The following is a 26086-nucleotide window of genomic DNA, read 5'->3' as shown; positions in this document are numbered from 1 at the left end:
CTGAAACTCGCGATTGAGTCTCACAGTCACTGTACCTGTTAAGCGCTCTGCGGCTTAGCTGAAAAATGGGCATTCTCTACAGGTGTTCGTGGTAGCCCCCACGCGCTCGCCACTCAGCCGCCACCATCCAATATTCTCACCGTGGCGTGCATGGAACTGTCACTGCTGACCTCCAAACTGATACCCCTCACCTCAACTGACAGTTCAAGCCCGAGGTTTTGAGAAAGGAGACACGGCATTGTAAAAAGAAAGAAGAAAAAGACTATCTATAACGTAGTAAGGTTTGTAGGCGTCATCGCCCGCTTGAGTGCCTGACACACTATATGAACAGTCCGACTACAAACAATGTAATGTTGAGCGCCACCCCGATTGCTACCGGAGCCTTCCCGCCATGTTCCCTCAGAGCCTGTTTCATTCGCTGGCGCATTGGAGCACCAGGTCGAACGCTCATGCGGCCCACCGAACTACTTATAGCATCCAGAACCTCCTCAGTTGACTTGATCTCACTCTTCAGCCGCTTAAGCTCCACTTTGTTAGCCGGCTTTAGCTTTTGTTCCTGGCCAAGTTCGTCCCGTAGGTTGCACAGCTTGAGCTGGTAAGCGTCATGATCTTCTCTCAGCTGTTCAACAAGGGTCATGCCTGTGGCAGTTTCCAAGATTGATCGGTCCTCATCCACGATTTCTTTCTGGATGTCGAGGACCACGCTCTGCTGATCCGCCAATTGATGAATAAGAGGATAAGCAGATTTTGGTGTGCCGTTGAACTGGGCGACAATAGACCCGTTGTCTATCATGGAGCTCCAGAAGCTGGTTACAAGTTCTTGCTCGCGCTGTACAGCACGCCGGTGGTCCTCCGGGCGGAGAATATTCCACATTGTTGTAACCAGAATGACATTGGTCATGGCATTATCTCCGACGAGCTTTCTGAGGATTTGGATGTGCTGTTGCGAAGCATCGGTAACTCTGTTGTCCGTGATTTTGTGCAGGTACAAAATACCTCGAAGAGGCAGGCCAGACAGATGCTGGGCGGCAAGGTAGTCCGTAATCTCGCCAACAATTTCTGCTTGCGAGCGAAATGTATCACCAAAACCCGGCGTATCAACCACAGTTATACTGCGCTTCTCATCCTCATCAAGGATGATGTGAACAGCCTGGCACTTCTGTGTTCCTGTAAATGCAGTCAGTTTTGGTACCAGGGACAATGAAGCGAAGTGAGGGGTAATGTGTACCTGAATACAGGGAGTGGCCTTCAGCAACTGATTCGCTTTTGAGCTGGTTCAAGAAATAGCTTTTTCCAGCTCCAGTGACTCCCATAACTAGGATAACGCCATCGCTTTTGTGATTCATGGTTGGTTTAGCCATTTGCATATTTGTATCCGCAAATCTTGATTGCTTTCGTCAATTCTCTTTTTGCGAGGCTGGCACAGGACAATTTAAGATAAGCATGCCTCTATTTGAGCGCTGACCGAAATCAGGCTGCGAGTAAAAGCCAATCCACCCACCACTGCCACCTTAGCGGGCTTGTGCAATTTCAGGTGGGTGAGAAATATGCGGGCAAAGCAATATTACGCCTCATGCAGACGCCTCAGCGCCTAACTTGGTCTCAGTTGTGCGAGTGGGGAAGCAAACTGCCTGACAAGGCGTCCGCAGCTGGATGAACTTGGCGACTCGAGAGCGGCCTTAGACTAACTTTGAGAAGATGCAAGCTAATTTTAGGCTCACATTAAGATGCAGACTACTTCTCATATACCTAGCCAGTCTTCTCCAAATCAGACCGTCAGTCGTCGAGTTTGAGCCTTAACTTGTCAGCCTAAAGGCCAGCCCCTACTGTCGTCTGTTCCAATATGCATTCTTACCATACATACCCTGATGACTATTCGCCCAAATTCGTTGCCATTGGTATCGATTTCGGAACGACGTGAGTGAGCCAAGATGTCACAGAAGCGCTTGCTTCTTAGACGAAAGTGACTAATAGAAGTATCTCTATAATGCAGTTACTCGGGCGTTTCTTGGGCACGATCTACCAATCCCAAGGAAGTCAATTCCATCACCGGTTGGGCATCCGATGATCATCGCAATCAGAACGAAGTCCAAGTGCCAACTCTCTATGACATTGATTCCGGTAAATGGGGCTTTGAAATCACGCCTGATATGAAGCCCATGAAGTGGTTCAAACTCCTGCTACTGAAAAACGAAGACATCGCCAAAGAAGAGATTCGCAACGCACCTCAACTCCAACAGGCCAGAGACATCTTGTCTAGCTCACGGAAGAGACTTACGGCAGTACAGGTTGTTGGGTACTACCTGAAGAACGTATGGGATCACACCTATACAGCTCTCAAGTCCATGCTGGATGTTGACAACCTACCCCTGCGTGTTGCCATCACCATCCCCGCCATATGGCCCGCCTATGCACAGAGTGCGATGAGAGAGGCTGCCAAAATTGCGGGAATCATGAAGTACAGAGACATTGGAGAAACGACTCTCATACTCGTACAAGAGCCCGAGGCTGCCGCGTTGGCGAGTCTCTTCCAGAGAAACTCTTCTCCGGAGATTCAAGTACGTATAGTCACTCAAGTCTCAGCTGTCAAATCAAGCTAACCCCAAGTACAGCAAAATGAATCCTTCGTTGTTTGCGACGCAGGCGGTGGTACAGTAGTATGACACCAAGTCTTCATTTCTATTGGTATCTTTTCAAAGCTAACACATTGATCAGGATGTCATCAGCTACAAAGTTGTCTCTGAGCGCCCTTTCAAACTAGAAGAGTGTGTTCCTGGATCAGGTGAGTGGTAACTGTTAGGTATAATGGCTTTCGGATGTTTGATATCTAACATAGCGGCGTAGGAAAACTGGCTGGCGCTTTCCAGATTGACCAAGCATTTGAATCCTACGTCCGTGGTAAGGCTAAGCTGAAGATCAGTTCTCTCAAGGACTTTGATTACAATCAGTTCATTCTACGGGAGTGGGAACTCGGCGCAAAAAGAAGTTTCAGCATTTCTAACGCTCAAGAGAACTATCACCTTCACCCGCCAAGTAAAGCCTACGGTACCCTTGCGCGGCTCAGACACAAAGATACATTGATCATCAGCAAGTATGCTTTTCTCATCACGATCGAATGGCAATATACTGACGTGTCTGAAAAGTGAAGAAATGACGGGCTTCTTCAACAGATCTCTGACGGGCATTCGGACTCTGGTTGGGAATCAATGCAAAGAGGTCCAAGAGGAAACTGGGAAACCGCCAAAGGTAACATATAAGAAACTCACTGGGATCCAGATGAACTAACTCACAGGTGTTCCAGAAAATCCTCCTAGTTGGGGGTTTGGGCAGCTCAGAGTATGTCTATGACAAGCTGACCGAAATCTTCTCCAACAAGGTCCTCAGACCAAGCGATGGGTAAGACATATCCACCCGTATGATCCATGTATTAATAGAAGCTGTCAAGATGGTCCGCTGTCGCTCGAGGTGCAGTGCTACGGCTACTACAAGAGAACATTTCGGCTCAGCCAGTCCATTCACCAGAGGATCGAGAAGCTCTTGGAAGAATACCGGATGTTATTTCTCGTCGATCAAGGTACCACTATGGAATTGTAGTCAGCACTTCCATCAAAGGTCTGGATCTTGACCCTGAGGATGTAGTCACTCTCAATCCAGAAGGCTTCAAGAGAGTGGAAAGAATGAGGTGGTATTTGCTAAAGGTACGAGAAGCCAATTGTTCGAGACGCGTGCAAGTACTAATACTAGACGATTACAGGGTGATAAGATTGACAAGAAATCACGGATTCCTTTCTTCTACCACCATTATTATCGCCCTAGTGATATGCCCGAAAAATGCACCTTTTACATCGTATACAGCGCTCAGGATCCAGCACCAAAGAGGTCAAATTCTGCCGTGTTGAGCTTGTGTCGGATTGAGTGTGACTGGGACAAGCCTATCACTGAGTGGCAACCAGTAGGGGATCCATCCGAGGGTTATAGAAAACACAACGATCTTGAGCTTACTATGGGATTGCAAGGTGAGCCGAAGTGGGAGGTTCGTGTTGGGTCTAATAAGCGTGAACACAAGTTTAACATCGAGTATGCTAGTTAGTAAAGGTGGATATCACCTTGCAAGAATGTGGAATTAGTTGACTTGATTGGTTGACAAAGTCCGCTGCCTCTAAGTCCGCTCGTCAATCAGTCCAAATCAGGCAAGTAATCGTCGGTTCTCCATGATGCCCATGTCGACTGTCTCCACGCTTTGCTCTGCTATTTATATTCTGCTTCAACACTTTCTATCAACTCCCCTTTGTCTTTTTCTTCTCTACAGTAATGTCCTTTCTACCACCATCTTTTCGGTTGCCACTTCGACGAAATGTCCAGTGAAACCAGCTTGGTCTTTGTTCCCGGCGCATGGCATAAGCCATCATGTTACCGCAAAGTAATGGAACAGCTAGAAACCCAACATCATTTGAGATGCATTCCCGTCACGCTCCCAACAACAATGGACGACCCAATGGCGAGTTTCAAAGACGACGTTGAGGCCGTTCGTTCTGCTATCAGACAGGAAACAGAAAACGGCCGTGACGTGATTGTCATTACGCATTCTTATGGAGGAACGGTTGGGAACAGTGCTGTTAAAGGTTTCTCTAGGGCAACCGAGGCATCCGTATCAGGCCAAAGTTCAGCATCACCATTTTCGTCCCGCGAACGGACTCCAGAGACAGGACATGTCGTCGGTATTATCCCCATCGCAACCGGATTTTGCTTCACCGGGCTCACATTCATGGACCACTTTCTCAATATAACTCCGCCATTCTTCCGCGTCAACAAAAAGACCGGATATGCAGATCTCACAGTCCGTCCTCAGAAATTCTTCTACCATGATCTACCGCCTGTTGAGGCAGACCGCGCGACTTCTATGCTCACCACACAGAGTCTCAAAGCACTGTTTGAAGGTAGAGAGTGTTCGTACTCCGGATGGTTAGATGTGCCTGTATGGTTCATCGGAACTGTTGAAGATCAGGGGCTTCCTGTTCTTATCCAAAGAGCTCAGATCGGGATGGTGAGGATGTTGGGTTGTCGCGTGGTTTATACCGAGCTGAAGACAAGCCATTCGCCGTTCTTGAGTCAGCCCACCCAAGTTGTGAAGATCGTGCTTCAGGCTTTTGAAGCGTTCACTGGCAAAAGGGCCGACGGAACGCCAGAGATACTTGGACTGGCAATCAATCCATTCATTCCTACCGTGAGCCCTTGGCAACCTATAACATGGTTCCGATACGGATTGCCGCTGGTTGTTGGCAGCCTTGTAGGCTTCACCATACTGTTGTATAGAAAGGTTAAGAGCTTATGGAATTTTCCGTCTAAGGAGACAAAGACGGACTAGAAAACTCGGGATGGCGAAAATCTGGATAAAGAAGAATCTCCAATCAATATTTAGATATTATAGTTCCTTAATTCGAGGCACAAATGTTTGGTTTCGCGGCCTCCTAGAGATTTTAAATAAGATTTTGGATACTACCGGAATTCCGTCACGGATTTCGCTATCACTCTCATTGCATAGGATGCAGCTGCATTTGCATATCGATAGTGGCACCGCGACATGAGTTGTGCATAGTATTGTAGCCTATCTATAATACATCTTTGCCTGAGCATTTCCGTTGAGAACGGACGCCAATCGCCGTGCTTAGATCATGATATGATCTGATAAAATGGCTGTTACTCAGCCCACCATGATGCAACGCAACGTCAGCACAGCTGGTCATTGGCGAGGCCAGGGTTCCCCTCTCCCTCTCACGTCCACTCAACTTAAACTGTCAAAAATATCTCTCAGATTGACTTTGATTCAGCGTCGCATTGTGATAATTCTTGATGTCTTCGCCAAAGACCAAATCGCCGACTGGGCCGTCATCTCCGGCGTCTGGGCCCAAGTCAACCCCTTCTCCGCACAATGAGCTCATCCCCGCCGCTGACAACGATGATGTGAGGTTTTGTGGAATATTCTGTGCTACTAGATATGCTAACTTGTTGAAAAGGATGTTCAAGACGACGCCGACTCAACGCTTGAAACAGACGCGTAAGATTTACTCTTGCCGTCATTATCAATCCATATTGAAAATATTTTACAGTGAGAGCTCGACTGCCTCTGTTTCTTCGAGTATCCTTCACTACAGAAGTATTCAGGGTCGCACGTTCCATAGCGACAAGTTCGTGACTGAATATTCCTTTCCGAATGATGAACAACAACTCGAGTCTGTTGACATTAGGTGAGAGACGTCATCCTCACCCTTCATGCCCGCCTGCTCACTAAATGCCAAGCCATCATTATCTAACGGTCCTGCTCGACGGTCAGTTATATATGGCTCCCATCGGAGACAACATCCAAGTACGTGGAGAATCGTCATGGGTATGAAGGATCATAGACGTTAATGCATGATTAGAAAGCGCTTGACATTGGTACGGGAAGTGGTGAGTTAGTGTAGGATTGATTCATGTTCCTAGCTAACAAGCCGACTAGGAATCTGGGCAATGTACGACAACTCAATGCTCTATTACGCGACGTGACGCTGACACAACCACAGAGACTTCGCAGATCAGTTCCCCCAAGCCGAAGTAACAGCAACTGATCTCTCACCAACACAGCCAAAATGGGTCCCCCCAAATGTGCGCTTCGAGATCGACGACGCCACCGAGACCTGGACCTGGAAAGACAACGCCTTTGATTTCGTGCACATGCGTTATCTCTTCGGGGCTATTCAGGACTGGACTGCTTTGTACCAACAAGCCTACCGTGTTTGTGCGCCGGGGGGTTGGGTTGAGTCTGTTGAAGCCGATATTCATTTTCGTAGTGATGATGGCACAGCTGAAGAACAAGAGGTGTATAAGGTGTGCAACAAGCTGTATGAAGATGGTGGTAAGGCGATAGGTAGACCGTTCTTTGTGCATGAGTTGCAACCAAAGGGGATGGAAGAAGCGGGGTTCGTGGACATCAAGACGGTGGACTACAAGGTGAGTTTTGGTTTGAGCAGAGAGCTCTTACAAGGCTGATTCCGTGCGCGATTGCAGATCCCGATTGGGGATTGGCCCAAGGACCCAAGGCTAGCTGAGGTCGGCCGATTTGTCAAGCTGACATTGGAGAATGACATTGAAGGTATGCTACGTCTATCATTTGTTTGAGTCCTATGCTTACAAATTGTTTAAGGATATACTCTGCTGTTGTGGAATAATGTGCTGCAGTGGCCCAAGGACGAGTACCAGGTGTTCCTGATGCAGATCAGAAAGGCTCTGCGCAACCGCAAGATTCATGGTTATTTTGTGGTACGCTATGTGTACGGCCGTAAGCCAGAATCGCATGCGGCGTAGCCTAGTGGCTATGTATCATCCCCTCAGTAGTATTTAATTCAAACGCTCAATTTCGGAATTTATTTCTCTGAAATCATTAAAGCCGTACTTTCAAACACTGAACATCAAAGCTGGTTAGGAAACGATCAAAAAATTAATTCAAGGCAAAGCTCTCAAATTAGATCACTTTGTGAATGAAGCTATTATATGCAATCAATATCCTTTTATGTTCTTGAGTCGCGAGAATTACTTAAACTCTCATATTGGTGTTTCAAAACATCGTCAGCTGTCTGCCAAGCAGCCATCGTTTCATACAAGTCTGGCATTTGAAACCACATTTGCACGACACTCAGGTGACCTCGACAAAGCTATTGCGATACATGAAGAGTCGCGATAAAATCTCATAAAACGTCATTCGTACGGAGTACGAGTTCTCTAAATGTTGTCATTAACGAAGTCATAAAATCAATGAAGCGGCGTTGCCATGCCGATTAACTAGCGTTAGTGTGCATTCCTTTGGTGAGATGAGTTTGACCCTGGGGATTTCGGGACGTCATTGAATCACATGAGAGATCACGGGATTAAATTGCAGTCTGATATTGCAATTGCGGTTACTGGTCGTAATTTGTTGTAGAATCAATAATTGGTGGTGCGTGCCCCGCGAGGAATCTCGTCATGTGAATTGGATTGCATTAAGCTTGATGACATTTACGTTTTAACGAGATATTACGAAGCACAGACAACATCATCATCTCACTTCAACCTTCCGGCACATGAAAGAACAGCAATTCCTCCGGTCTGTTTCCAGCTGCATCTCTATACACTTTATAGTCCACCATTTCCTATTGAACATCTCTTTAACTGCTCAATTGTTGACTCTAGGTTAGTGAGGACCGTTAGAATGCAACCTCAGCCAAGTCTACCCCACATCTTTTACTGGAGAAACACTTGACCCAAACAAGTCAAGCCCATAGTGAAATCATGCAGTAATATCGGCTAAGCCCGAACTAGGCACCGGGTCATTTGAAACAATGAAGGGGGTAGCGTCAAGCGAGCAATGCAACGCATTTCTCGCCCCTTTTGCGCCCCAAAAACCAAAACATGCACCTGTAAACAAACACAGAGCAGCCAGAACTTATGACTGCTTTTAACAGCAGCCGGAATAGTGTGTGATGCAATCGGTACCCTTGATGCAACCCTTTTGATTCTTGGACAAAGATAAGAGAGAGAGTCGTAAGACAGGACAATGGCAGGCAACAAGACCAGCAGCAGCAACAGCAACGATAAACCTCTGTGGCGACCTCTGGCCCATAAACTCTCCAGCCTTATCCCGCTGCGCCGCCTCAATAAAGCCAAATCAAAGCCCGACGTCAGGTCCGATCACGCCGCGCAGTCCAACACCGCGTCCGCCGACTTTCGCCTTGATGTCCAGTTAAACGGCCTCGAGAGCCTTCGTCTCCCGAGTAGTTGGCTCCTCCAGCCCAAGGACGCCGACAAGCAGCAGCAGCAGCAGCCTGTCGACGCGTCGTCAACGAGACTTAGTCATCACTTTTCGCGGAAGCCGGTTAATCGCACTGAAGTCTCTCGACCCTTGACGTTTATCGACAGCAGCGATGCAGACCAGCACCAAGCGCGGGCATCGGCACTGGAAGCCCTCAGCAGTCCAGATCGCTCGACGACGCCTAGTATTTTGGACCGTGGGCGACCGGTCGAGGCTAGGCATTTAATTCACCAGCCTGTCAAGAACCTCAAGAACCATCGCAAGTCATTGCCTCTAGACCTGGAGACTATGTTCCAGGCTCCTCACGAAGATCACGATTCAAATGCACTACGCACCGCCACTATTCGCCTGGTGCCGAATGAAAGTCTCATCACCACTCCATCTACTCCATCTGTGAAAGAATCACCAAGATGGACGGCAGAGCGTGAGGCACGATTAGCTATGCCCCCACCACCAAGACCACTCAGCACCAGCCCAATTGACTCATCGTCTACTACACCATCCAAGGCCATTCAAATCCCACGAAACCCTCAATTGGCCCTCAAGAGACCCACCAGCCTCGGCCCTCCCCCCAAGCCCACCGATTCACCCTCAGAACCTCAAACCCCCCTCAGCAGAGCACCCTCCAAGCGCCCAGGCGCACTAACCGACCGCCTCGCCTGGATGCGCAAGCTCGAAGAAAAAGACACCACCAAACCAAACAACGACCTGACCGCGCTTCAGAAACGAGCTGGCTCCGTTTCCGACAAGCTCGCCATGTTCGAGAAGAAGAACCTCTCTGTGACGTCTTCCACCACCAAGCGCCTCCAACTCCCCGCGCGCAACACAAGCAGCCAGTACTCTGCGTCGGTGCGCGAGTCCATCTTCTCGGCGGACGGCAGCGCGTATGCCCCGTCGCCTCGCACGTCGATGGACACGGCGCGGACGTCCTCTGTTATGAGCTATTATGACGATTCGTTCCGAGAGAAACTCGAGTCAATCGTTGGGCAAGAGCCTGAGGCGATTAAGTCTGCCGAGGAGTGAGTGAGTTTGTTGGTCGCTCAGTGCTCTTGTCGGCGGTTGATGAGACGATTTAGAGCGAGAATGAAGATGATTTAGAATGTATTCATTGATATTATTAGAGCAGGTTTCTTTCATACGATGGCGTTGATGACTTATCTTAGATATGATTTGAGAGTTGTTTAGATTCTCTTTAATATACTACACGCAATGTGTCACCTACATCGAGATGTTTTCTCTCTTTTGTTTAGTTATACAATCTGCATTTATACTGAAGAGACGATATTACTGCCTCAAACCAATTGATGAAGAACATCCTTTCCGTCCAACCATCTCTCAGCATTCTCAGCCTGTTCAGCATACCAGTTGTTCATGATACCCTCCTCAACATATCCCATATGCGGTGTCACCAGAACACGACTCTTCTTACCCTTTCCCCAGTCTTGAGACCGCCATGGACTATCCGCAGGCAGAGGCTCAGGCTCAAAGACATCCAGTGCAACGCCGCGAATAGAGCCCTCATTCGCTGCCTCCAACAATGCCGCCTCATCAATGAGTGCGCCACGGGATGTATTCACCAGCAACGCCGACTTCTTCATCGCGGCAAGTTCTTTAGCGCTAACAATACCGCGGGATCGTTCACTCAAAACATAGTGCAGAGTGACTACATCAGCAGTTTCGAAGAGTTCTGCCTTGCTCACTGCTTCAAAGGTCTTGTCACCATCTTCGTCCACAATAGGCAGACCAAGCTTGACAGCCATCTCATCAGCCCTTGCTTGGTCCAAACTGCTGCTCCAGCACTTGATCTTCATGCCGAAAGCCAAAGACCCGATTCTCGCGACTGCTGCTCCCAACCTTCCCAGACCAACAACCCCCAACGTCTTTCCGGATAGACCAACAGCCATGTCTGATTGCCATCCGCCAGCTTTGACGGAGGCATCATCTGCTGCAATATTTCTCGCTAGAGCAAGGATCATAGCCCATGTATGGTGCGTTGCAGGATGACTTCCTCCTTTACGGATGTCCTGCTTATGCTGTGCTCCATCACTCCGCCCGCGACCTAGCGCTGAAGCAACTGTGATCCCCAGATCCTTAGCAGTCTCTAGATCAAAGGTCTCAAATTGAGTACCGGTACATAAGAGTAACTTCAAATTGGGAAGTTGGCGCAGTAGCTCCCCAGGGAATGGAGTTCGCTCACGCATGGTAGAGATGATGTCGTATGGGTAGAGCTTCTCAACCAAGCTGCGTTTTTCTTCAACAGTTCGCTGAGGGATATAGGTATCAAAGACTTCAACTTGCAGTTTTGGAGGCTGCAAGTGCTCGAAATGTTTCGCTGAGATACGAAGATAGTCGTCCAAGACTAACAGGGCGGGTGTTGATGATTTTCCATGCAGTGAAACCCCACGCGCCGTGCGGCTAAGTGAACGCATAGTGGGAATCATGTCAACTGAGTAATCTTTCAAGTTTGAGAGGATTTTTCAAACTTTTTAAAAGGGTTTCGTTGACTTCGAGTCAAATTCAATTGATTATGAATGATCTGCGGAAACCGTCCACGTTGATCAAAAGCCGACGGAGCTCGGCTCGGCCGAGACGGCTCCGAGAGTTAGTAGACTAACATAACGCTACCGGGTAAATACAAAATGAAGGTATCCCCATCATGACTCTCATCTTGCCTATCAGTTGATTGAGTGATGAACGGTAGATGCAATAAAGGGATATTCAATAGCCGTGATTCTTTATGACGTTTTATATCAAGCATAAGCCCTGTTTTACTGTCGTTACTACAGTGAGTGTCAATAAGCGACAAAACTAGACACGCGAGCGAAATGAACAATTGAGTTTGTTGTGACGCTATGATCATCAACTCAGAGCCCAGCGCCATAATATTTCATCACTACTATGAAGCGACGCAGAGTAGGCAAAGCCATTATAAATACAAACTGCATCATTTCGGACACTTGTCCGAGCAATCTCCCAATGTCCATCTTCCTTTACTAAGGTTAAGCTTAATCGTGCTAGCCAACATCACCCCCACAGAGTCTAACCTGTACTGAAAGTTTTCCCCGCGGGGAAGTGGACTTCGGCAGCTCTTCATGAACCCGATTGCTGCTGTAATCGGTATATCAGACACCGAACCTCGGGCTTGGCATCTTTATTCATTTATTTAAGCTCGAGCTATGCGCTGACTCTCATCATGTAGCCAAGGCACGGATTTCCAGTCTTGTCGCGTTCCAATGCATCTCCCCTGTATACCAAGTGCCCTCAGGGCAGCAGGCGTGGCATTGCTTGCCATCACCGCCACTGCCTCTTCTACTCCATCCAAGGATTGGACCAGTCTGAAGCTTCTCACCAAGTCTGCAGATGCTCAGGTACAGACCGTCATCGATGGTAAAAATGCCTCATTGACTGGCTCACCGAGGTCATTGACGCGTGAGGTTCGTCGCCTCGTCACACCATTCGTCTGGCCAAACTCGACCTACTACCACGATGAATCTCTATTGCCGCATATTGAGGAGATGCTGTCAGTTCTGGTAGAGGCTCAGCATGATGACGGAACTTACACCGTCGGCAATCGACACTCCCCACCTGATACCGGCTTCTTGATCGAAGACTTTGGTATCATGGTACGCATCCTCGAACGCGACGATCACGAGGCTTCTCAACCTTTCGCCCAAGCCATGCGTGGTATTCTCAAAAAAGCTGCGCCTGGTCTTGCAAAGGGCGGGATTCATACTCCCAACCATAGATGGAAGATTTGCAGCGCCTTGGCACGCATCTCCAACATCATCGAAGATCCCAGCCTGATTGAGAGAATCGATGAGTGGCTTGCCGAGGGAATTGACATCGACGCTGATGGCATCTACTCGGAGCGTAGCCCTAACTACTACTCGGCCGTGTCGAACCCTTCTCTGTTGACGGTAGCTCACGAGCTTAATTACACAGAATTGGTCAGCTTTGTCCGCAAAAACCTCGAGCTTTCCATTGAGCACGCAGAGCCAAACGGCGAGATGGAGACAATCCAGAGTCGTCGACAGGACCAGTCTCAACCTCCAGGGGACAACATGGGCAATTTCTACCCGCAATTCCGCGAACTTGCGCTGCTAGACAAGAACGGTCGATTTGCTTCAATGGCTCGTCTCATTGAGAAGCGCGTTGGACCTCAATTGGGTGATTTCCTCGGCAACCTCATCGAACGCCCTGAGTTAGCCGCAGAACTCCCCATGCCAAAGCAGCCATTTTCCGACTTCAAGAAACACTACAAATCCGCAGGTCTCGTGCGAGCCAGACGCGGAAAGCTCACAGTCTCGGCATTCGGTGGGTCAGACTGGTATACCACGGACGGAAAGAAGGCCGAGTTCTACAACCGAATGGGCTCGGGCCTATCGACGAATCCGACCATGTTCCGAGCCTGGAACGGAAAGGCTGTTCTCGAAGCCGTGCGTCTTAGTGCCAGCTTCTTCAGCATGGGTCACTTCCGATCGAATGGCGTTGAACTCTCCAAGGATGGGGTCATCAAGTTGGGGAGCGAGATCGAAGTCCCATACTACCTACCTATTCCAGCTGATAAACGCGACGACAACGGTACATATGCGCTGTCTAAATCGGTGGATGGCCGTTTTTATGCTATGCTTGACTTTACGAATCGGCCGACGAGTGTTCGACGTCTCAAGACTGATGTTGAGATTAAGCCGACGAAGCAGGGTTATGATCTCGATTTTGAAGTTTCCGGCGAGGACAATGTTGAGTTGACTTTTGAACTGACCTTCAGAGAGGGGGGCAAGTTTAAGGGAGTGAAGGAGATTCTTGATAGCGATAACACAACCATTTACCATCTGATTGAAGGAAAGGGAGAGTACAGCATGGGCGATGACAAGATCACGTTTGGGCCAGGGAACGGAAAGGGATTAATCGCCTCCGATGCGGGTGAGCAGTATAGTTGGCATGGGGGCAATGTCACTTTGCAAGGGAGCCACGTGTACATCACAGGCAAGACGCCACTGAAGTACACTTTGAACCTCGGCTTTGCATAGATGGAGTAAGCAGGTGACTGTCCTTGAATACTTCAGAGAAAATAGTTAGATGCACCATAGATGAATATCACATATTGATCAATCAATGAGAAAGGTTTATATCTCAAACATTACTTGGTATTAGTCTTCGTCTAAGATCAGCTCAACATTAACACATTAAAACCACTCATCTCATAAACATCTATTCCTCAAGCTCAGCCAGCATGATATCAGCAGCCTTCTCAGCAACCATGTAAGTCGACACAGCAGTAAAGGTACCAGGGATACGAGGATAAACTGATGCATCAACAACACGAAGACCAGTGACACCACGAACTCGGAACTTGGAGTCCAGAACCGCCATCTTGTCATCGTCAGCGCCAATGGGGCAAGTCGACGAAGCGTGGTGTCCCCAAGCAACATCCTTGGCATAAGTCTCAATGTCCTTCTGAGAAGTAACACCAGCACCGGGAAGAACCTCAGTGACGTTGACAGCCTGGTTGGCGAATGCGCTGCGGGTAAGCTCGACGGCTTCGTACAGGGCCTGGAGATCAGCGGAGTAGTCGCCGTTTCCAGTGTCGAAGTAGTTGAAGGTGATGGCAGGCATGTCGAGAGGATCAGCGGACTGGAGGAGGACTTCACCGGCGTTGTTGCGGGGGTGAGCCTTGAGGATAGCCCAGGAGAACCAGTTGTGCTCGATGGTGGCGTTGACGGCATACTGAGGGAAATATCCTCTGAAGTTGACGGGACCACCGAAAGCAAAAATGTCGAAGTTGTCCTTCTCAGCAGTGGAGCTCTTGTAGAACATAGAAGCAGCAAGACCGGAAGAGGAGTAGATGCCGTGATCGCCATCAACGGGAGCTTTCCAGCGGTCGACACAGGGGTCCTCGTCGGTGTAGAGACCGAAAGTGCAGCCATCGAAGGATGTGAAGTTGTTCTCGATAGTTCCCTGGACGGAAATCTCATAGTGGTCCTGCAGGTTGGTACCGACACCGGGAAGGTCAGAGATGACGGGGATGTCAAACTTCTTCAGCTCATCAGCAGGTCCGATACCGCTAAGCTTGAGGATCTGAGGAGTGTTGTAAACACCGCCGGCAACAACAACCTCACGAGAAGCAGTAGCGTTACCGGGAGTGCCGGCAGCACCGGTGGCAAGAGGACTAGCCTTGTAGAGATGCTTGCCGTCGAGGAACTCAACACCATTGGCACGAGGGGGCTTGGAGTCATCGAAAGTGACCTTGGTGACGTAGCAGTTGGTTCGGACATCGAGAGGATACTTCTTTGTACCGTTGGAGTGCTTGGCGTCGCGGACAGAGAGGATGAACTCACGGGGTCCAATACGGCTAGCATCCTTAGTTGATAGAGGGATCTGGTAGAAGCCAGCTTCCTGGTCACGAGCCAGAGTATCGGCGTTGGCATCGTCGGCGAGCAGACCATCCAGGGTGATGTTCTTGCCACTCATTTCAGTCAGAGCAACGGCACCTCCACCGAGAATGCTGAAGAGCTGCTCGTCGTTGAGGGGAATGCTAAGAGGAGCAGTCTCAGTGCTGAGCCAGCCATCATAACCGTGGCCAGCCTCGCCAGCAGGACGGTAGTTGTTGTCCTCAGCCTTGACAAAGTACTTGCGCATGTTATCCGCTGACCAGGAATCATCACCGGTCAGAGAGGCAATGTACTCAAAGTCAGACTGGTGAGGATACACAGCGATCAAAGCGTTATGAGCTGTGCAACCACCAAGAGCTTGAGTGCGGGGATACAGAGTACCCTTCATCTTGGCGCCCTTGGGGGGATTAAGACCAGTGTACTCTCCGTTAGGAGTATCATACGTAGTCTTGTAATCACGCGCTTGTCGCTCATCATCAGCATAGTGACGAACAAAGAAGTTCCACGAGATCTCAGGATCCTCAGACGCGTTGGCAGAGTATGCAGGAACAGTGTAGTTGAGCGAGGCATAGTCGTCACCAGCCTCGATAAGGAGAGTCTTGTGACCAGCCAATGCAAGGCGAGCAGCCAGAGGTCCTCCTCCGGCGCCGGAGCCGACGACGATGTACTCGTAGCCTGTGAGGGCGACGGCGCACACGGAGGCGGGAGCGGCCAAAAGGCCGGCGAAAAAGGCGTGTCTCATGATGTATTAAGTGAGATCCAATCAAAAGAGTGTTATAAAAGAATGACGTCCCTGTGGCCGATAGGTCAGTGAGGGAGAATGAAGGAATGACTGTAATGAATGGATGGTGAGGATCAACGTAAGTCGGCTACACCATGCTATTTATCTATCCATCAAAACGGAGTAGAATCGTCAGTAACCCGATTTAAACCAGGGGAGGTCTCGTCGATGTAACGACCTCGGCATTCCCTCCAGAACAAGTCAGGGGTCAACTGCACCACCAACTCCCATTATACATCCACAACCAATACTTAGCTACCAGACCCAAAATCAAGTGCAGAATCTACAGGTTTGGCTCACACATCGCATAGCAGGCAGTGCAATACCACCCCGACGAACACTTCGGCTCACACTAGCTGCCTTTCCGCCCCATCCCCGAAGATAGAGCTTGGCCCGGGGTCCACTCCCGCGGCATCATCGACACAACCGGGGCGTTGAGCCGCACGCCGTTACATGGCACCAACCAGAACCATCAAAACCCCCGCTGCAGGGGCGATCAGCGGCTAGGATTCGATTCCATCGTTTTCTCCTGACTATAATAATTTTGGTGAAGAGTTATGCTGTGCAGGATAGGAAACTGGTCCGTTCGCCGGGCTTAAGCAAAGCCGTTATGTGCAGGGTTCATAAATGAAAATGCGGTCATAATTCCAGTGAAAACCAAATATAGCCACCTACATCCGATTCTAATGCCGGGCTCAATATGCACGAGTTGTCGTTCTAGAAAACGTCTCCTGACTTGGCTGCAACCTATTCCTGCCTCAGCTTCTTACTCTTCCCAGAAAAGCTCTCCTCAACAATCCTATTCTGACGAATAATCTCATCCCTCGCACCCTCCCACGTTTTTCTCTTGCCCGTCTCAAAGTACCGAAACATGTGTGCTGTCTCTACACCGTGATTCATGAGGTTGTACATTTCTCTATCCTTCCACCAGAATTTCCATCCTGCCCATCCCCAGCCAAGGTTCTCCATACCCGTTCCGGCTTGCTCGTGCATCCAGGGTTGGAACTCATATTGTTTGACCATGCTCACGTCGAGATGCGGCTCGCGGGCCCAGTTTGCTGCGATCCAGTTTTGATTGTCGTCAACCCATTTCTCCATTTCTTCGTATGACGGTAATTTGCTCACGCCGCGCCAAATGTTCGAAATAGCCATATTCATGACGTCGCTGAATGAGAAACCGTTGTTTTTGCCATATGCTGAGTAGCAAAGCACGGCGCAGCTGTCTGCGTACTTTGGTGGAAACACGTTCATGTATAGCCGTTGAATGGTAGGACCATGATAAGACGGCGACTTTGGCAGACTCTTCTCAATGAAAGGAGCGACAGAAAAGTCGGCGCAGTATCCTGTAGTCAAGATAACGCAGTCAACATCATCCACTACAGTCCCGTCATCAAACTCGATTGATCGTCCACCCAAGAAGCGCTTAATCCCGTGCAAACTCGTCAAGCTGCCATCCTGCAAGTGAGGAACAATATCTTGAATAAGACCCGGTAATCGCAACGTCGGGTTACGAAATGACTGAATCCGCCATTCTGGGTCAAGTTTCACATCCGAGAACTGAGACGAGAGAAGTCTGGCTCCCCAGCCGGCCAAGTACCTGTAAAAACTAGGTATGTTCTTTGCCATCCATTGAGTGATTTGACGACGTCTCCATGAGACTAGTAAGTCTGTTGGTCGTCCTTTGCGCATGCGCTTGACCATCATTTGGCCGCTTCTATGGGAGACGTAGACCTTTTTCGCTGTGTTGATGACTTGCGGCGTGATCTCGCCTGTTGTCGTAGATAGACCGAGGATCACCACTGTTTTGTCCTGAAACCTTTCTGGGCTGGAATTGCTGGTCAGTATACTCCAAATAGTTGCGCATCAGAGTATTACACACCTTCGATATTGCTGCGAGTGTATAATCTCTCCCTCGAATTTATCCTGCCCCGGAAACGTCGGCATCACTCTTTTAGTCTGGTAACCATGACAGAAAACGACCTTATCAAATGAGCGAGCCTCTGTTTCGCCCGTCACGAGTTTCTCAACCTGCACTGTCCACCCACTATCATCGCTGTTGCGGTTGACGACTTGAACACTGCTATTAAACGAAATATGCTCTGTGAGTTTAAAGTGCTCAGCATAACTCTGCATAAACTCTTGAAAGTTCGCTGCACTCAGATAGACAGGATACTCTGCTTCCCGTCAGCATCATCACGTCAGCAGAGCCATAGCCAACTTACTGTCTGGTATTGGAAAGTCGGTAAATCCACAGGTATACTTGCTGATATTCGCACTCGTTGATGCTAATGCAGTAGTCCACCCATTGTTTGCGTCGTATGCCCATAAGCCTCCGACAGAACTACGTCTCTCAAACAAAGTCACGTTGAAGCCATCTTGTAGAAGCTGCTTGAGCATAGAAATGCCCGTTGGACCTTGCCACGTTAGAGATCGGTAGGATATGTCGCACGAATACTTACCGGCGCCTATGATGGCAACACTGACGTGCTTCATTTTACCTTCTGGTCCTACTTTATCTACGTCTGACTTCAAATGGATATGAGAGTCTTGCAAATATGAGGACTGCGTGGTATTTATGATGTCTTATCAAAGGATTAGATACTCAATTAGCCGATTGGCATGTTCGGAATGTAGCGCTCTTCATTGGCTGTGCGCTGCGCGAGGCTAATTTCTTACATGTCATCATGCATCTTCTTGGGATCGACATTTCTGACAAGCCTTCCACTACAACGTTGGTAGGCTATTGTTACACTCCGGGTCTTGCGGAAGTGATAAAATATTGAACAACTACCCGATTGCATTCAAGCTCAAGCCAGACTGTGTAATGCAAATAAACCCCAGGTTTCTTTACGAATTAACTTGGTACCTTACTCGAGATGCGCCTATGCCCAGGCGGCATTCTCGCTGCTACTACGGGACAGGTCCGTGAGTCCATCTTGGGCTTACACTTTCGGTCTTGCGCTGAATAATAGGCGACAAATTGTTATGGCTCTTGCCCCAAGCCGTCTCAAACTCAACCATGTAACCGAATGTCCGAGTGCTTTGCCCAGGAGTCACTCAGGATGTAGAGCAGTTCTTCAACATGCAGGTCTGAAGCCACGTGCGCAAATATATACCTATCCTGCATCCTCTTGAGAATCTTAGGTAGGTGGAGGCGAAGGGTTGAACCAAAGTTGGTTCGCCAATAATTGACAACAGGCTCAAAGAGGTTGTCCGCCACTGAGTAGGAGAATAACAGGTTTGATCGCAGAAACCGTGCTCCATGCTTTTCAGCTCCAGCTCTGCGGCAGAGTACTTGAGCATATCTGCTTTTATCATGTCGTGTGATTCATCGCGCGAAGACGTCTCGAGTATTGGGTCGATTGACTGGAGTCCGTAAGCGCGCAGAAACCGTGCATGGTCAAGATTACCCACGATCTGGTACCAGACCTAAGCATCATTGGCTGAAAGAATTGCCCAAGATCGAGATTATCACCTTGAGAGCAAGATCTCCACTGGCCTTGAGCAACGTCCCATTCCCATCCTTCGTGATCTGTCCTACAGTTCTACCATCAATTGACAGGATGACTGGCGTAGCAGGGTCAAGACCCGCCTTATCAACGTCGATGGAGATGCCTCCTGCTCAACACCGCTAAGTTCAGAAATATCTTTTCCGGTAAGGCCTATCATGGCTGGCTTGAAACACTGCTGCCTGAGCCAGCATTAGCCGGGTTCTTGCTATTGTCCACTTGACTATCCACTAAACACGGCTTGGGACTTCAAGAATCTGTGAATGATGGGAAGCTCTTGGCCCTGAAAATTGGCATGCTATAGATGTGTCCGAGGGAAACCGGGAGTGACACTGGAAAATTACTTGAGAAGTCGGTGGCACTCAGGTCACCAACAGAAGGTATTCCACGTCGGCGAAGTGCTATCCCGAGAGGTTTTGGGATGCCATGGCGTTTAAGATGTGAGCGACCAGAAAAAAAAAAGTTTCCTAAAAGTAAGAGTGAGCCAAGTCAAGTCGAGTGTTTGGCGTCTGGCACTGGTGAGTCTGTTGCTATTTTGTTTCCATTTATCCCGTTCAGGTGGATGCAAGACGTCAAGATGCTATCAAGCCACTGCGGGGAATCTACATAAACGCAAAAACCTGTCTAAGATCTTTGCTGATCAGTGGATGCTTGGCCCGGGACTCCCGGCGGTGGCACGGACTCGAGTCCTCAGTTTCGCTGCCCCAACTGACCCATGGACACGAAAAGTGGCATGACGGAAGGGAGTGGTTTGATGGAGGGATTCCCATATTGGTTATGCACAGCCGTTGGTTGGTTGGATGGTGTATAACACCATCAGCCAGGGAGATGAAGTGGCTGCTATTCAGCTATGGTTGACTGCCTCCTATGGGGTTAAGCTCAATGGCGGAGACTTGCTCGTCACCCTGATCAAATGACCGGAATCTGGGCTAATGAGCGAGGTGCATCCTCACCCATTTCCGGACCCTGAAAAGTTGAATCTGTTCTGTGTCAGTCATCCGCTTGGCCTGCACTAGCGCGCAATTAAGCTCGAGATATGCGTAAACGAAAAACCTTCTGATAGTCCCCAGGCTCCCGCCTTTTCTGATCAGCAATTGCCACGAGAGCCCTACTTACGAAGTAACCGGCTGGGGAAAGGGTTCAATGTTGCTCCCTGCTGGATTTGGGATAAAGCCTGCAGGAACGAAGACGGCTATGCTATCAACGGCTTTAACCAGGACAATACTATCAGCTCCTCAGCTACGCGTGCTTTCTTGGTGGGGTTGATTACATCACCTCAAAGCTGAATGGAGATCCGCAAGGCCAACTTCACCTATACCGGAACCTTGGCACAATCGGATGAGCCACAAAGAACAGCAGGGCGTAGGTAGGTTACATCTCGATTTCTCCGAAAGATGGTTCAGAAGGGTTAGTGGATGTCAGTACATACGATTCAACATAGCGATGGTAGGCCTGATGTCATATGGCATTTTTGAACTCGTACCCTAGGTATTGATTAGATACAAAGATATAAAACCTGACCTCAGTGACACTTGGCTTTTATCCAGTACCTGCATTTTTCATATACTCGATTGCGTTGCTAAATCTTATATCTTTCCTCAATAAATCCCATCCCGTTATGTCTAAGCAAATCCCAAACCCCAAGGGTTACCCTTTCATCGGCAATGTGCTCGATGTGAACCCAGACCATCCTCAGGAAAGTCTTGCACAAATTTCTGAATCATATGGTATGTTAAATCACCCTCTTTTTCCTTGTATGTGATGCCGGTGCTAATAATTCTACTGCAGGACCGATCTTCAGACTCTATCTTCCAGCTGAAAGGATCTTTGTTGCTAACTACGCCCTCGCAAAAGACCTGTTTGATGAGGCGAGATTCGAGAAAGCTGTTATAGGTCCTCTGGAACAAGTCCGTAATGCTACTAAGGATGGCCTGTTCACGGCGTACCCAGGAGAGCACAACTGGGAGGTTGCACATCGAACCCTCATGCCAGCTTTTGGGCCTCTTTCTATCCAGAACATGTTTGGTGGTGCGTATTGTATAACATTTAGTTCTGGGGTGCTTTTCTAATGGACTCTCTAAAGATGCAGGACATCGTGTCTCAGATGGTTACAAGATGGGCTAGATTTGGGCCACGTACACCCATCGACGTCTCAACAGATTTCACAAAGCTGACACTCGATTCAATTGCCCTGTATGTTGGTCATTCCACCGCGCCAACAGTGATACTGACCAACTCTCACAAGATGTGCCATGGGAGAACGGTTCAACTCGTTCTACCATGATGATAACCATCCCTTTGTGGGCGCCATGAACAACATGCTTGTCGAGTCTTTTGCCCGTTCTCGACGCCCGGCCTTTGCCTCTGCCGTAATGAAAGCCAGTAACGCGAGATACGAATCCGATATTGCCGAGCTGGAGAACATCTCGAGGGAGCTTCTTGAAGCACGTCGACAGAATCCCGTAGACAAGAAGGACCTCCTCAATGCAATGATCAACGGTAGAGATCCCAAGACGGGCGAGGGACTAGGTGACGACGCTATCATACGAAACATGATAACATTTCTAATCGCGGGTACATTAAGCGATCCCCGAGTCACAGCATCCTTCTGACAGATTAACAGGCCACGAGACCACGTCTGGTCTTTTATCCTTTCTCTTTTACCTGTTGCTCGAAACACCCTCAGCTCTCAGGCGAGCGGTGGAGGAGGTCGACAGGGTTCTTGGCTCCCAACTCATCACGGTTGCACATCTCGCCAAGTTGCCTTATATCGATGCCTGCCTGAAGGAAACGCTACGACTCTACCCCACGGCACCCGGGTTCACTCTCCGGGCGAAAGGGGACCAGGTATTGAATAATGAGTACACGATCAAGGACAAGGAATGCGTCACTATTCTGCTGGCAAGACTCCATCGTGATCCCGACGTGTATGGCCCTGACGCAGAAGACTTTGACCCCTCTCGTATGTTGCCAGACAAGTTCAACAAACTACCTGCGAATACATGGAAGGTAATACATCAACTCGAAATTGAGTATCACAAGCTGACATGTCCGTAGCCGTTTGGTCATGGCGTTCGAGCCTGCATTGGCAGACCCTTTGCTATACAGGAGGCAATCCTTGCGACTGCTACCATTCTTCAGACATTCCACATAACCAAGGACAATCCGTCATACCAACTTCAAATTCGGACAGCTTTAACCATCAAGCCCCAGGGGTTCAAGATCCGAGCTAAACTCAGGAACCCTTCATTTCTCGAAGGTGCTGAACTAGGCCATGGTAGTGGCTCTGGCAACGCGGCCTCTTCCAAAACACCATCCAAAGCCCATGCTGCCAAACAAGAAGGCAATTCGGAGCCCATTTCCATCTTTTTCGGATCCAACACAGGGACGTGTGAAGCTCTTGCGCAGTCTGTCGCTAGTTCTGCAGAAGAAAATGGCTATGCACCCAAAGTTGACTCATTAGACAACGCAATCTCGTCGCTCAAGCCCAATGTGCCGGTAGTGGTAATTACCGGAAGCTACGAAGGTCAGCCACCAGACAATGCAGCTCATTTTGTGGAGTGGCTAGCATCGCTTTCGTCGGGAGAGCTCAGCAAGGTTCCTTACGCTGTTTTTGGTGTTGGTAATGGTAAGCCGACTTCCTCTCTCCATAATCTACCTTTTTTTTCCCCTTTTACCTAACTGAATGTCTGCAGAGGAGTGGCATAACACATACCAGAGAATCCCAAGTCTCATTGACGAACAGCTTGAAAAGGCGGGTGCCACGCGCCTCGTCTCTCGGGCAGCTATTGATGTAGCCAAAACCAATTGCCTCGAGACTATCGAAGAGTGGCAGGAAAGTGAATTATGGCCAGCTCTGCAGAAAAATTCTGGCAAGTCAAGCAGAACTGCATCGGGCGGAGCGCGGGAGTTGAAACTAGATTATTAGTCTTGGGCTGAGACAAAGTCTCCTTCGACAAGATGTCATGACCGCGCAGGTTTCCCGAGACGCGGCTGCTGACCAAGCCTGGGCCGCGTAAGAAAGCGTCACATGGTATCGTCTACCTTCTGAAACGACGTAACCGGGCTGTGACTACTTGGCAGTCCTGCCGCTGAACCATCCCGACGTTGTCCACCGGGTTATGAGGAGGTTCCATCTCCCTTGGGATACAACTGTTTGCATCGATGGTTCCAAATCGACGAGCCTACCAACAGGCAAGCCGTTTTCCGTACAGAATCTACTGGCTGGGATGCTAGAGCTCGGTCAACCAGTCACGGAGCGTCAGGCACTACAGCTGACCGAGACAATTCCGGACAAGACCAAGTCGGATGAGCTGAAGGAGCGTGTCAAGCAGGGTAATCTCTCCAAGCTAAACACTACTTTACTGGACCTCCTGGAGGATTATCCATCTGCGACATATTCCTTCGGGCAGTACTTGGCCGCTCTGCCAGCCCTCCATTTACGCCAATACAGCATCTCCTCCTCACCCGTAGCCTCAGCGTCACCGTCCGAGTGCTCCTTGACATACAGCGTCATCGACGCCCCTGCCAAGGGCAACTCTCAGGGACATCGCTATCTGGGTGTTGCGAGCACTTACCTTGAGCGCCTCCAACCAGGAGATCATATCCAAGTTGGTGTCCGTCCGAGTCGCTCCGGGTTTCACCTCCCAGCCGAGAGCAAGACGCCAATCGTCATGGCATGCGCAGGCACAGGTCTCGCCCCCTTCTACGGATTCGTAGCGGAGCGCGCCGTCAAGAAGAGCCAGGGCCTGACGGTTGGTACGGCTCAGCTGTTCTACGGCTGTAACGGTCCTGACGAGGACGATCTTTATCGTGGGCAGTTCGATGAGTGGGAGCGTGACGGGGTAGTCAAGGTGTATCGTGCATACACATTTGCCCCGGAAAAGTCAGAGAATTGCAAGTTCGTGCAAGACAGGATGTGGTTTGATAGGCAAGACATCGTAACGTCATTCCGAGAGGGCGCCCAATTCTACATTTGCGGGGCTGGGATCGTGGGAAGCAGCATTCAAAAGGTGTTGGCCAAGATAAGGGCTGAAGCGGCAGATTGCGATCAGGAATCGGCGTCCGTTTGGCTTGACAGCATGAAAGGGGAGAGATACTGGGCCGATGTTTTTGCTTAAACTCTGAGTTCCTCTGTAGGACAATATGAATCGTTGCCTTTGGCCTTATTTACTTCCATCTTCCATATGAGTTTTGCCTCCAATGTCTTGCAATGTCTCCCTTAAGCGGCTTACTACTTCCGGAGGTTCGGCGTGTCCGGCTTCCGGCCCAATCGGGAGCCAGCAAAGCTGCCATGTGACATATTAGTGCACAGTCTGACTCGTCAATGCTGATTGCAGGTCTGGATAAATAAATAGTTGAGATGAACCTGGTGATCGCAAGCTGAAAAGCCAGCCAGATACTTCCCAAAGCATGAAGCAAACACACCGAAAAGTCCGCAGCGGATGCATTGCTTGTAAAAAGCGTAAAGTTAAATGCGATGAACTTAAACCTCAGTGGTATGTGTTGTCTAAGTCGTCGCACTTGACAATTTGCATTAATACAGTCTACCTAGTTCATATTGTCTAAGGCAGATTGCCAAGAACAGGCAACTCTATCCTTGCTGTTACCCAGAGGGAACCAATCTCGGTACTGCATCTATATCTCTCCATCAGGACGAAACTGCCCCCAGTCCCATGTATAGCAATTCTCTCTCAATCATATCTCAGTATGGGTGGCCTACCGACGTAGCTACTGAGGAGAAACGACTTCTTCAGCATCTCTGTTATGTCCGAAGTGATCTTGACAATATAATAGATCTCGACATAATCACAGGCGCGACTCAATGGAACAGGTAATTAGGAAGCATCCACCACTAGACGAGTTGGTACTGAGCTTCTCAAAGATTTATGTCAATGGCTGGTCAGTACGACCATCTTCGGTCCTGTCTGTGTAGTATCGCCGCAGGTCACCTGAAAACTCTCTACAAATCCACCACAGAACACGAAGTTGAGTGCAGATATAGAACAAAGGCCATACGAGAGATGGCCACGCAGCTCAATGCTGTACTTGCCTCCCCACACCAAGAGCATCAAGGGTCTTCAGAGGCCCTACTTGCATCAACAATCCTCATGGCCTGGTACAGCAATACTAGGTATTTCGTTTGCTAGATTTAACGACGTTGTAAGGAATTGCTAATAATTCTTCAGGCACGAATATAAGTATCTTTTAAATGGTGTTTTTGCCGTAAGCCTCCTCTTGACAGTTTCCTAGTACTATATGGGGATCTAAATCACAGCTATAGTTATGGCCAAAATGCAGTGACAGCTTCCTCTTAGAGCACTTTGATACTCTGGAACCGCATATACACCTGCTCTCTCTGCCTCAAGATCCGTGGAATATAGGTCCCCAGCCGGAACACGACTATAGACTTCTCAACACCGTCGCTAAGTCTTTCGATCAGCTATCAGCATGCGACCTTGATAATGATCTCAAGGTCGCTGTAAAGGACATGTCGAATTTTCTTTTCAACACTCGCTCTTTCCTAGGATCTCGTAAGAGACTACAAAATGACACCTCCATCATGTTCCCTGTCCGAAACTGG

General features: G+C 49.1%; 11 protein-coding genes across 14 annotated transcripts; 7 read left to right on the top strand and 4 right to left on the bottom strand.

Annotated features, from left to right (window-relative positions):
* Positions 1-319: 319 nt before the first annotated feature.
* Positions 320-1361, bottom strand: FVEG_11778 (hypothetical protein; the record flags this gene model as incomplete). The annotated part of the gene is made up of 2 exons (XM_018901101.1): positions 320-1167; positions 1229-1361. The coding sequence occupies 2 exons, from the start codon at positions 1359-1361 to the stop codon at positions 320-322; spliced, it is 981 nt and encodes a 326-aa protein (XP_018759511.1).
* A 482-nt stretch (positions 1362-1843) lies between these two features.
* On the top strand, positions 1844-4090 carry FVEG_11777 (hypothetical protein; the record flags this gene model as incomplete). The annotated part of the gene is made up of 9 exons (XM_018901100.1): positions 1844-1917; positions 1994-2558; positions 2613-2657; positions 2716-2782; positions 2845-3091; positions 3144-3246; positions 3302-3396; positions 3446-3698; positions 3755-4090. The coding sequence occupies 9 exons, from the start codon at positions 1844-1846 to the stop codon at positions 4088-4090; spliced, it is 1785 nt and encodes a 594-aa protein (XP_018759510.1).
* Positions 4091-4354: 264 nt separating this feature from the next.
* Positions 4355-5365, top strand: FVEG_17091 (hypothetical protein; the record flags this gene model as incomplete). Its single annotated transcript, XM_018906358.1, has 1 exon — positions 4355-5365. One exon carries the CDS (start codon positions 4355-4357, stop codon positions 5363-5365), a length of 1011 nt encoding a protein of 336 aa, XP_018759509.1.
* A 363-nt stretch (positions 5366-5728) lies between these two features.
* On the top strand, positions 5729-7581 carry FVEG_11776 (hypothetical protein). 4 transcript variants are annotated; one of them, XM_018901096.1, is made up of 9 exons: positions 5729-5961; positions 6015-6055; positions 6108-6245; positions 6298-6364; positions 6420-6447; positions 6497-6509; positions 6561-6987; positions 7045-7129; positions 7181-7581. In XM_018901096.1, the coding sequence occupies exons 1-9, from the start codon at positions 5851-5853 to the stop codon at positions 7339-7341; spliced, it is 1071 nt and encodes a 356-aa protein (XP_018759505.1). In that variant the 5' UTR covers positions 5729-5850; the 3' UTR covers positions 7342-7581. The 4 variants fall into 4 exon arrangements, with proteins under 4 accessions (XP_018759505.1, XP_018759507.1, XP_018759506.1 ...); XM_018901098.1 differs by having other exon boundaries at positions 6561-7129; XM_018901097.1 differs by having other exon boundaries at positions 5735-5961; positions 6015-6245.
* Positions 7582-8414: 833 nt separating this feature from the next.
* FVEG_11775 (hypothetical protein) lies at positions 8415-10203 on the top strand. The gene has a single exon (XM_018901095.1). The coding sequence runs from the start codon at positions 8567-8569 to the stop codon at positions 9842-9844; it is 1278 nt and encodes a 425-aa protein (XP_018759504.1). The 5' UTR covers positions 8415-8566; the 3' UTR covers positions 9845-10203.
* Positions 10067-11250, bottom strand: FVEG_11774 (hypothetical protein; the record flags this gene model as incomplete). The annotated part of the gene is made up of 1 exon (XM_018901094.1): positions 10067-11250. One exon carries the CDS (start codon positions 11248-11250, stop codon positions 10114-10116), a length of 1137 nt encoding a protein of 378 aa, XP_018759503.1. The 3' UTR covers positions 10067-10113.
* Positions 11251-12054: 804 nt separating this feature from the next.
* Positions 12055-13851, top strand: FVEG_11773 (hypothetical protein; the record flags this gene model as incomplete). The annotated part of the gene is made up of 1 exon (XM_018901093.1): positions 12055-13851. The coding sequence occupies one exon, from the start codon at positions 12055-12057 to the stop codon at positions 13849-13851; it is 1797 nt and encodes a 598-aa protein (XP_018759502.1).
* A 181-nt stretch (positions 13852-14032) lies between these two features.
* FVEG_11772 (choline dehydrogenase) lies at positions 14033-15955 on the bottom strand (the record flags this gene model as incomplete). The annotated part of the gene is made up of 1 exon (XM_018901092.1): positions 14033-15955. The coding sequence occupies one exon, from the start codon at positions 15953-15955 to the stop codon at positions 14033-14035; it is 1923 nt and encodes a 640-aa protein (XP_018759501.1).
* A 786-nt stretch (positions 15956-16741) lies between these two features.
* FVEG_11771 (hypothetical protein) lies at positions 16742-18487 on the bottom strand (the record flags this gene model as incomplete). The annotated part of the gene is made up of 4 exons (XM_018901091.1): positions 16742-17819; positions 17874-18168; positions 18217-18408; positions 18454-18487. The coding sequence occupies 4 exons, from the start codon at positions 18485-18487 to the stop codon at positions 16742-16744; spliced, it is 1599 nt and encodes a 532-aa protein (XP_018759500.1).
* Positions 18488-21121: 2634 nt separating this feature from the next.
* Positions 21122-24623, top strand: FVEG_11770 (hypothetical protein; the record flags this gene model as incomplete). The annotated part of the gene is made up of 8 exons (XM_018901090.1): positions 21122-21230; positions 21292-21560; positions 21587-21696; positions 21749-22077; positions 22127-22512; positions 22561-23131; positions 23199-23342; positions 23587-24623. 8 exons carry the CDS (start codon positions 21122-21124, stop codon positions 24621-24623), a joined length of 2955 nt encoding a protein of 984 aa, XP_018759499.1.
* Positions 24624-25178: 555 nt separating this feature from the next.
* FVEG_11769 (hypothetical protein) lies at positions 25179-25652 on the top strand (the record flags this gene model as incomplete). The annotated part of the gene is made up of 2 exons (XM_018901089.1): positions 25179-25336; positions 25388-25652. The coding sequence occupies 2 exons, from the start codon at positions 25179-25181 to the stop codon at positions 25650-25652; spliced, it is 423 nt and encodes a 140-aa protein (XP_018759498.1).
* Between the last annotated feature and the right edge of the window lie 434 nt (positions 25653-26086).

The sequence above is a fragment of the Fusarium verticillioides genome, chromosome 7, assembly GCF_000149555.1.
Source record: "Fusarium verticillioides 7600 chromosome 7, whole genome shotgun sequence".
NCBI lineage: Eukaryota > Fungi > Ascomycota > Sordariomycetes > Hypocreales > Nectriaceae > Fusarium > Fusarium verticillioides.
Note: the sequence above shows the minus strand (reverse complement) of the source record. Positions and strands in the feature narration are given on the sequence as shown.